The sequence below is a fragment of the Sapajus apella genome, unplaced genomic scaffold (assembly GCF_009761245.1).
Source record: "Sapajus apella isolate SASKATOON/1434 unplaced genomic scaffold, GSC_monkey_1.0 scaffold14, whole genome shotgun sequence".
Classification (NCBI taxonomy): Eukaryota; Metazoa; Chordata; class Mammalia; order Primates; family Cebidae; genus Sapajus; species Sapajus apella.
The window spans coordinates 2727733-2737732 of NW_022436954.1; the positions used below are offsets into that span (position 1 = coordinate 2727733).

At 59.8% G+C, this 10000-nt stretch overlaps 1 protein-coding gene across 1 annotated transcript in view; it reads right to left on the reverse strand.

Moving 5' to 3' along the window:
• GAL (galanin and GMAP prepropeptide) overlaps window positions 1-5384 on the reverse strand; it is a 7114-nt gene extending 1730 nt beyond the window's left edge. The window contains exons 1-5 of the mRNA XM_032282555.1: window positions 5292-5384; window positions 5040-5120; window positions 4442-4496; window positions 1145-1231; window positions 328-405 (exon numbers count right to left, since the gene is read on the reverse strand). Coding sequence (XP_032138446.1) covers window positions 328-405; window positions 1145-1231; window positions 4442-4496; window positions 5040-5120 — 301 coding nt within the window. The 5' untranslated portion in view covers window positions 5292-5384. The remainder of the gene's footprint in view (window positions 1-327; window positions 406-1144; window positions 1232-4441; window positions 4497-5039; window positions 5121-5291) is intronic.
• Window positions 5385-10000: the final 4616 nt, after the last annotated feature.

The following is a 10000-nucleotide window of genomic DNA, read 5'->3' on the forward strand; positions in this document are numbered from 1 at the left end:
GTACACCTGTGCCCTAACAGGTCTGTCACCGTGTGAATAGATATGGTTCCAGTAGAGGGAGCTGCGCCCTAAGGCCCACTCTCTTCCTGGGAGCAGCGCTGGCTGATAGCCCTCACGGCTGGTGGCACGCCCGTGCCACCCTCCCAGCCCCCTGGAGCTAGCTCTAGTGTCATGCTCTGTCATCCTGACACACAGCCAGACAAGACGTGGTTTCTAGATGGCTCACTGGCTGCTTGCCGGTGGGACTCTATGGTCCTCTTCTCAATGGGCCTTTTACGCCTCCAGCGTGCTGACAGGTGAACGGAACGTTGCTGATATTTCACATACCTTTGAGATGCAAGAAAGACAGGAACTCAACGATTGTGTGCACAATATTGCTCTCAGCCATGGACCTGTCAAAGCTTCCTAGAAAAGAGAAAAGACCAACACTCATGACTTGTGCAGGGGGCTACTGTGTCTCAAGACATCCCCTCCCTACAGAGGAGCTGGGGACCCCAGGCCAATGATGGGATCCCAGCAGCCTGAGGCCCGGCTGTGCTTTCCAAAGCCCTTGCTCAATACGAGGAAGAGGGGAGAGAGCCAGTTCAAGGCCTCGCTCTTCCTTTTTCTGCCATTGAGACAGAGTCTTGCTCTGTTGCCCAGCCCGGAGTAGTGTCGCGATCTCGGCTCACTGCAACCTCCCTCCACCTCCTGGGTTCAAGTGATTCTCGTGCCTCAGCCTCCCGAGTAGCTGGGATTACAGGCACCCACCACCACACCCAGTTCATTTTTATATTTTTAATAGAGTCAGCGTTTGCCGTTGGCCAGGCTGGTCTTGAACTCCCAACCTCAGGTAATGCACCCGCCTCGGCCTCCCAAAGTGCTGGGATTACAAGCGTGAGCCACCGCGCCATAAGACCCTGCTCCTCTGGAGGCCCTGGTGCGTGGACCACCTCCCAGTCTAGAAGGATGCCTTGCAGTCTCGGGTTTGCAGCTGCTGACAGGTGTGATGAGGCCACACCGTCTTCGTTAAGTCGTGGCCAGGCTTGGGCTGCAGCTGTGGACAGGTGGGCGGCAGGTGCCCCGGCACCCTCTGCTGCCCCCTGCACGCACCTGGGAGTTGGTGAATGGGGCAACCCCGGGCCCGGGGTGAGAGTCGTCTCACCTGGCTTCACCTCGTCTTCAGGCTGCATCTCCCGCTTGCTGGTGAGGCCGAGCTTGTCACTGAATGACCTGTGGTTGCCAACGGCATCTGTTTACAGATCAGAGAGGGGAGCCTCTGTGTGTGACCGTCACACACACCCTCCCCACACCCAAAGAAGACACGGGGATGCCTGTAGCCAACACACACACAACACGACTGTGAAACAGACCCTGAGGACGGTAACCAGAGTAGAGAGGGCGATTCTCCACGCCCCGAGGGAAGAGCTCGGCCGCTCACCCATGCCAGGGCTGAAGGGAATGTAAGGATCACCGACGGGGTGGGAGAAGGGGAGGCGTGGCTCCCGCCCGGGACCTGCCCTGTTGCAGGAGGTGCTCCCAGGTCCAGAGGAGCTGGCATCGGAGCTGGCACTGAGCTGGCATCGGAGCTGGCACCGAGCTGGGTGCCACCCCAACAGGCAACAGGGGCTGCGTCCTCATGTCCCAGAAAGCATGGGGGCCACTGAAGAGTTTAAGCTGTGACTGAATCTGATTTTTATTTTCACCCTGGCAGCTGTGTGCAAGATGGATGGGAGCCAGGGAGAGAGACGGAGAGACAGAGGGGACGAGACGGTCACAGAGGGAGAGAGACGGAGAGACAGAGGGGTGAGACGGTCACAGAGGGAGAGAGACGGAGAGACAGAGGGGGTGAGACGGTCACAGAGGGAGAGAGACGGAGAGACAGAGGGGCGAGACGGTCACAGAGGGAGAGAGACGGAGAGACAGAGGGGACAAGACGGTCACAGAGGGAGAGAGACGGAGAGACAGAGGGGGCGAGACGGTCACAGAGGGAGAGAGATGGTCACAGAGGGGGCGAGACGGTCACAGAGGGAGAGAGACGGAGAGACAGAGGGGGCGAGACGGTCACAGAGGGAGAGAGATGGTCACAGAGGGGGCGAGACGGTCACAGAGGGAGAGAGACGGAGAGACAGAGGGGGCGAGACGGTCACAGAGGGAGAGAGACGGAGAGACAGAGGGGACAAGACGGTCACAGAGGGAGAGAGACGGAGAGACAGAGGGGCGAGACGGTCACAGAGGGAGAGAGACGGTCACAGAGGGGGCGAGACGGTCACAGAGGGAGAGAGACGGAGAGGCAGAGGGGGCGAGACGGTCACAGAGGGAGAGAGAGAGGATGACGGGGAGGAAGGGGAGGCGCGGGAGCGTGTGCGTGTTCATACATGTGTGTGCGTTGCTGTGTGTGTGTGTGTGTGTGTGTGTGTGTGTGTGTTGTGTGGTGTGAAATGGGGTACTGTGACTGCAAGCAAAGAGACCCCAGAAGTCCAGGAAAGAATCTATGAGGCCTGTAAACCAAGAGGCGTGGGTGAGGACTGGATTTGGGGTGCAGGAAAGGAGATGGGGATGGGAGACATGGCGAGGGTCAGGACGCCTCCGCGTCTCCGGCTGGTCAGCCTGGGTGGACTGTGCCGTCTGCAAGGCCAGGCAAAAGAAAATTCATTCCTATTTCCAAAGACCCCGCGCTCGGCGCTACATTTGTGGAGGAATCACAAGTCGTCTCATGTCACTGCTGTGCCCTCAGCCACGGCCACACTGCGTTCAGCAGGAGCTGGTGCAAAACACTGTTTCTGTGGCATTTTCTAGCTGTCCCTAGAAACCAAAGGCACACCGGTGAGTATGTTGACAAACAGCTCATCCAGCCACAGCTGAACGGGGACGTAAACTTGGTGGCGAAAATGGGTTTGTTTTCTGATTAGGGTTCCAACTTTCCTGACAAATAGATTTTCAATATTCCAAAGCAACACGGGTCCATGTTCTTGCTGCCACTTCCTCCTGTTTTGGGCACATAGCACACAAAGATGAGGTGCCCTGTGGGCGGCAGAGCTCAGGGTTGCAAAGGGCTGAGATCAGCCGGCCCTCAGGCAGGTCAGGCCGCTCCGGGGCAGGGAGAGGATTCGAGGGCCGTGCAGAGGGACCAGCGGGTCCTGCGGGGAACCGCCCGGTCGGCCCGCACACGGCATTAGGTGGCTCTGTCATCCCCGTGTCTGTTTCTTTTCTTTTAAGATGGAAGTCTCGATCTGTTACCCAGGCTGGAGTGCAGTGGTGCTATCTTGGCTCACTGCAATCTCTGCCTCCCGGGTTCAAGCAATTCTCCTGCCTCAGCCTTCTGAATAGCTGTGATTACAGGTGCCCACTACCATGCCCAGCTAATTTTTGTATTTTTAGTACAGACAGGGTTTCACCACGTTGGTCAGCTGGTCTTGAACTCCTGACCTCGTGATCCCCCCGCCTCGGCCTCCCAAAGTGCTGGGATTACATGTGTGAGCCACTTCACCCGGCCCCCGGTGTCTGTTTCTTAAAGCCCGACTTGGGGGTCCTCCGAGTGACCCCGACGAACAAGCGTCTGCAGGAGGAGGAAGCTGTATCAGACTCTGGGGCTGAGAACTAAGGCGGCTTTCCCTGGCAGTTAAGAGCACCATGCTCCCCAATTGCTGCTCCGGGGGCAAGGGGCTGGGACAGGCCCTGTGGGCTGTTCACCTTCTTCAGCGGGCAGAAGGCAGTACTGGGAGGTTTCTAAGGTGGATGGCGAGGGGTGGAGGGGAAGGTGGGTTAGAGGAGGGAGCCAAGGTCCCCTCTCTTCCCTGCCTTTAGAGGCAAGCCTGGAGGCATTGCTGCACAAACAGAAGAAGTAGAGGCCTGGGGCGGGGGTGGACACGGGAGGCGTCAGCCTGCAGCATCCCATCTAGGGCTGGGGCTCACTTCAGGCAGCAGGGGCCACAGCTGACATGGGTGACGCCAACAGGACAGGGAGAGGGAGGGGGAGGAGGCGCAGGCTTGGACAGGCCCGAGGGCCACCTGAACCTGGTTTTGAAGAGAGCCTGCCTGGGTTACCCTCAGGCTGTCTGGGAATTCCCTTGTGGAGCTTGGAGAAAGGGAAGAGGGAGACAGAACTTGGGGTCCACAAAGGTGTTCTGCAAGCCGAGGAGCTGCGTGTTTGGGGATACCCGGGGCCTGCGGAGAGGCTCAGAACAGGGTCTTTAAGGTCTGCAAGGCAGGAAAGCCCAGGAGAGCTTAAGCAAAGGCCAGAGTGGGGATCTCGGCTCGGACGGCAGCAGAGCTGGGGCAGGAGAAGCTTCTGGAAAGAATGGTGCACAGATCAAGTGTGCAGAACAAGGGAGACGGGTGGTGAGGTCAAGAGGGAGGCTGGAGGGTCTGCCCAGCCGCGGGAGGAGGGGCAGGAGCCAGGGTATAAAGCGAGGGGCAGGTGGGGCCGGGAGTGTGGGAGGCCATGCTCTCAGTCACTTACGTGGGCCCAGCAGGTAGCCCGCGCTGTTCAGGGTCCAGCCTCGTTTTTCCTTGGCCTTGAGCGGGAGAGAAGGGGGTCAGATGCCAGGGCTGTGCCTGGAGCCGCTACTGAATGGGTGCCCCCAGGCTTTCCCGGCAGGACGTAGGACTTAGAACAATGCAGGTCCTTTCGGAAGCCTAGCGAAATTCCGGGTTCACCCCTAAGTAGGCTCTATTTGACATGAACATGGGGCCACTTGATTTACAAACTACTTCACTTCTGGGCTGGAGCCTGTGCGCGCTCAGCGCGATGCACCTGCTCTAAGTGACGCTGAGGCCAGTGGCTCCTCGCCCTGTGTTCTAACGGAGCGCTGCGGAACGGACGAGCCTCTAGCTTTCCCGAGGCGCTGACCCAGAGCGCGGCGCTCTCCCGGTGGCCTGGTTCTAGCCTGGGGCTGCTGATGCGCTCGGAGAAGCACGCGGGGGATTCCCAGGGAGCCCCGGACCCTTCCCGAGACGCCAGCCGCCAGAACAGCGCCCGCACGAGCCTTTTCACCCCCGTCCCTGCGGGCGCCCTGCCACCACCTCCAGGAAGCCCTCCGCGCCCGCCCCGCACTTACCGGCGACCAGAACCCCGCGGAGGCAGAAAGGGCGGCGGCGAGGAGGAGGGAGGCGAGCAGGAGGGCGCTGCCTCGGGCCATCTGGAAGGCAAGGGCAGGGCGGGCGGGTGGGACCACGGCGCCCTGGTCTGCGCCCGAGGCGTAGGTGCCGGGGACTGCGAGGCAGAGCAGCAGCGGCTGCCGGGCCGGGGCCCCTGCGGGATCGTCCCGGGCGGAGGACAGCCGAGGGGAGGCCTCCCAGGGCGCGAGTACCTTGAGCTGCAGCTGCGCCCGGGGCCGGGCGCCGGTGTCCGGGGCGGCGGGTCCGGACGGCGGGCGATCTCTGGCGGCTCCGGGGCGCTCACTGCATGGCAGGGCCGGCAGCGGGGGCGGGAGGCGCGGGGGGGGTCCCTCGTCGTGTCCGCGGCTCCGAGTGGCCACCGGCACCGCCGCCGCTGCTATTTATGCGGCTCGCCCCGGAGCCGCCTGGAGCCGCGTCACGGACTCAGCACCCGTACCCCCGCCCACGCCGAGCCCCGGCGAGGGGCGGGAGTGACCGGAGCTCGGGTCCTCTGGGCCATCACAGGCAGGGACGGCGGAGAAGGCCCCTCACCCCGCGGGAGACTTCCCCAAATCCGCGAAGAGGCGCCTCGAAAGACAGAGTCCCCCTCACCCCGCGGGAGAGACGCCCAAATCAGCAGAGAGAGAGCCCCTCTCACCCTATTTGAGATAGGATTTGGAGGGATTTCCCCCAAATCCGCGGAGAGACCCCCCTAAAGCGGCGGGAAAGAACCCAACCCCATAACAGAGCCCCATCGCCCCGCGGGAGAGTCCCCAGACCCAGGGCCCAGCTCGTCGCTGCGGAGGAGCGCGCCGTCCCCACTGCTCCGCCCGGGGTCCCAGCCCCAGAGCGAGCCTGACCCCCAACAACGCCCCGCACCCAGGTCCGCGGCACTGCAGACCCGAGAGGGCTGAGGGCAGGGACGGCCCCTCATCCAAGCCAGCCCCAGTCAGGAGGTCCTGGGGCACCCGGGGCGGAGCGGGGTGGGGGTACCACCTGGTCCTGTGCCTTGGCGAGCTTGTGCTGGGCTGGAGCGAAGATTCAGGCCTCTGGAGCCGTGGATGGCCCAGAGCGCAGGTGTTCCCCGGCTCCCTGTGCCCGGCCACCTCCCTCCTGTTTTGCTAAAAGGGCGCTGTGGGTCCCGGGGCGGCTTGGCCATCCCAGCGTGGGAGCTGTGGGATGGTCCTGCGCCCACGGCCACCAGCTCAGAAGCTCGGCCTCTTGGCGCCTCCCCGGCTCCCTGGTCCAGTTGCAAGAGGGAACTTCGAGCAGATGCAGGCAGTGGGCCACGGGCTGTGTCCAGAGGGAGACCAGCCCAGTCTCCCAGAGGCCGCCAAGGGTGGGCGGTGGGCAGAGCAGCAGCAAGAGGCTGTCCTTGTGCCTAAGGCAGAGAAATCCCACGGGAACAAGGCCCTCGTTGGCTTCTCCACGAACCCTTCCGGAGCTCAGGCCAAGCTCAAGAACAGCCCAGCAAAGGACCCAGGCCTTCACGTCTTTAAGTGTGGCACTTCCAGGCCTCCGAAGAGCACGGGGTCATCTGCCAAAAACTCGCCTGACCTCCCCTCCCACCAGCCAGACACCACCCAGGTCCTCAGCAGCAGCAGCCGGGCTGGGATCTCCCCACCCACTGGGGCTCCATCTGGGACAGGCTGATGTCGCGTGGGACCTGGGGCCACAGGGTACAGGACGAGTGATGACCACGATGGTGCCATCTGAACATGTCTCCTACACTTTGGTCTTGGGAACCTTTGCACAGACAGCTGGGGGCCGCCCCCAGGAGAGATCCTTCAGCCTCCAGGTGGCTGGGGAAGGACAACGGGTTTTCGAGAGCTCTGGGGAAGGCCGGGGGTGCTGGAGAAGGTGCAGGGCCGCAGCCTGGGCGCTGAGTGTCTGCTGTGGTTTATGGGAGAAGAGGAGGCCGGGCTTGGGGAGGGGGGTCTTAGGAACAGACTCCTGGCACGACAGTGATGAGGGGTGGGGTGTTCCAAGGACAGGGTTTGACTTCTGGTCATCCCTATTTCTTGCAGCCTGGGGAGAGAGGAGAGTCAGGCGCAGGGGGTTCTAACCAGGACTCACAGGCTGAAGTGATTTCCTGCTGGGGTTGGGGGAGTGGGAGAGAGTGAGTGGCTACGGGGGTCTGGGCCAGTTGTGGGCAGAAGGGCAGTTGACAGGCAGAGGAGCAGAGGGCAGGTTCCTGTGACCCTGCAGAGAAGTGACAATGACGTCCTCTCACGCCCCATGTCCTTGTGTCTAGATGACATCAGGCGGTGGGCAGGGCTGGGCTCAGGGGCGCCTCCGGCTACCTGAGAAATACTGACCCCCGGCGGCACTTAGAGCCAGAACTCGTGCTTTCCCGCTGAGAACAAATCCACGCCAGGGCACGTCTTCGTCCATTTCAGCCTCTCCTTTCTTCCCAATTCAGCCCCCTCCCATCCTGCCAGAGCTTGACTATACGTATTTTCTCTGTTTACTTTGTCACAGAGCTTCTTAGTCTGTTTAAAGGAGGGGAAACTCTAAACGTAAATCCTTGAGATGGATTCAAAAAGACAGAGTGCACCCGTATGTGGTGGGCTGGCATTTGAGGCTCGGTCCACTGCCGCTGTCTTCATTTGGGCCTATGGACTCGTTCTGTTTCCCTTTTTGCTTTCAAGGAAACTTCAGGCGGGGTGTGGTGGCTCATGCCTACAGTCCCAGCGCTTTGGGGGGCCAAGGTGAGTGGATGGATCACTTCAGCCCAGGAGTTCAAGACCAGTCGGGGCAACATAGCAAGACCTCATCTCTACCAAAAATAAATAAATATCAAAAAAAAAAAAGTCAGCCGGGCATGGTGGCATGCGCCTGTAGTCCCAACTACTCAGCTTAGGAGGCTGAAGTGGGAGGATCACCTGAGCCCAGAGGTGGAGACTGCAGTGAGCCATGATCAAGCCCTCACTCCAGCATGGGCGATAGAGCAAGACTGTGGGGGAGAGGGGGAAGGGGGGAGGGGGACAGAGGGGGGGGGAGGGGGGGGGGGGAGGGGGGGGGGGGAGGGGAGGGGAGGGGGGAGGGGGGAAGAGAGAGAAAGAGAAAGAGAAAGGAAAGAAAGAAAAAGTTTTAGGGTTGGCTGTCTGGTAAGAGTCTCCTTATTAAAAAGACATTAAACAACTGGAGGCAGATCTCCGCGTGTATTTTGAATCCATTTAAGAAAGCCACACCGAATAATAGACACACGTATTCAAAACAAACATGCCCATGCCCGCTTCCTCCAGGCTCCTAAGTTCTTTCCCCCACTGTCTTGCTTCCTGCTTAGCCTGGGAGTGGGTCTCTGTACAAATCCTGGCTGGGACCCCGGCCCGGAAGTGCGGTGACCACGGGAAGGCTACAAACGGGCAAAGCCGAGGCCTGGAGGCATGCTGGGGTGTCCTGAGGTCGGCAGATTCCTTCCGACCAATGAGGCTAGCACACCTGGGATGACAGACACCTGTGTCCCGGCACAGGCCGTGCTGAGCCAAGCCCGTGTGCTAATGGCTCTTTGCTCAGTAATGACCCAATGGCGGTCGCTGTCAACCTGTCATCTTGAAGACAGCGAGTGTGCGGCAAAGTGGGTCACCATTAGAGTAATGGAAATCAAGCCGAAAGCCTGCTGTTCCCCGCTGCCTTCCAGCCAGCCCGTCTTCCCTGAGAAGCCCTGTCCACCGCCGGGAAAACCTACCCTGAAGCTGAGGTCCCAAGCAGGGGTCAAGGGTCGCCTGGGTCGTGGCCCCTCCACTCCTCCGGCAGCGGAGCCACGGTGGTGAAATCAGCAGCAGGAGTTACACTCTCACAGAGACCCAAACACAGTTGGCCCTCTGGACCTGCGGGTTCCCCAGCCACGGGTTCAACCCACTGTGGACCGGGTCCTCTGGGTGGGCCTAGGATGAATTTGTCTGTACTGAACGCGACCAGACTTTTTTCCTTGTCATCATTTCCTAAACAATGCAGTATACCAACTATTTATCTAGCATTTACATTGCACTCAGTATTATAAGTATGCGAGAGATGATTTAAAGCATATGGAGGGCCGGGCACTGTGGCTCATGCCTGTAATCACAACACTTTGGGGGGCTGAGGCGGGCAGATCACTTGAGGTCAGGAGTTCGGGACCAGCCTGGCCAAATGCAAAACCTGGTTTCTACTAAATGTACAAAAAATTAGCCAGGCGTGCTGGCGGGCACCTGTAATCCCAACTACTCGGGATGCTGAGGCAGGAGAATCGCTTGAGCACTTGAAACTGCGAGGCAGAGGTTGCAGTGAGCCGAGGTTGCACCACTGCCCTCCAGCCTCTGGGTGACAGAGTGAGACTCTGTTTCAAAAATAATAAAATAAAATATGAAAAATAAAGCCTACAGGAGGATGCGCGTAGGTTATATGCAAATTCTATGCCATTTTATATGAGGGACTTGAGCATCCACAGATTTTGATATTTGCGTGGCCAGGCATTTTCTGGAACCAACCTACCATGGACGTGGAGGGCCGACCGTATGCCACAAATGGTTATTGTACAAATAACCACCTCGCTGTCAGGGGAAGGAGGTGCACGGATTAAGGGAGCTGGACCTGACAGGTGGGCAGGACTGACCAGGTACAGAATGAGGCCCAGCACACTCCAGGTGGAGAGGATTACATGGGCATGCCCCCCTTTTGGGTCCTTTTCTCTTTCTTCTTCCTGCTGCCTGGAGGGTGGACGTGAAGCCCGGAGGTGGGCAACCACTTTGTTCCATGAGGTGGTGGCTTCAGGTGACACAGCAAGGCGGAGGGAGCCTGAATCCCAGGTAACGCTGAGCCTGGTCCCAGAGCTGTGCACTTCCAGGCTTGTTTCACCACAGAGGGGAAGAAGCGTCTCTCTTATTTAAGCCAAGACATGTAGGATTTTGTATCATGTGCGGCTCGAATTGTTCCAATC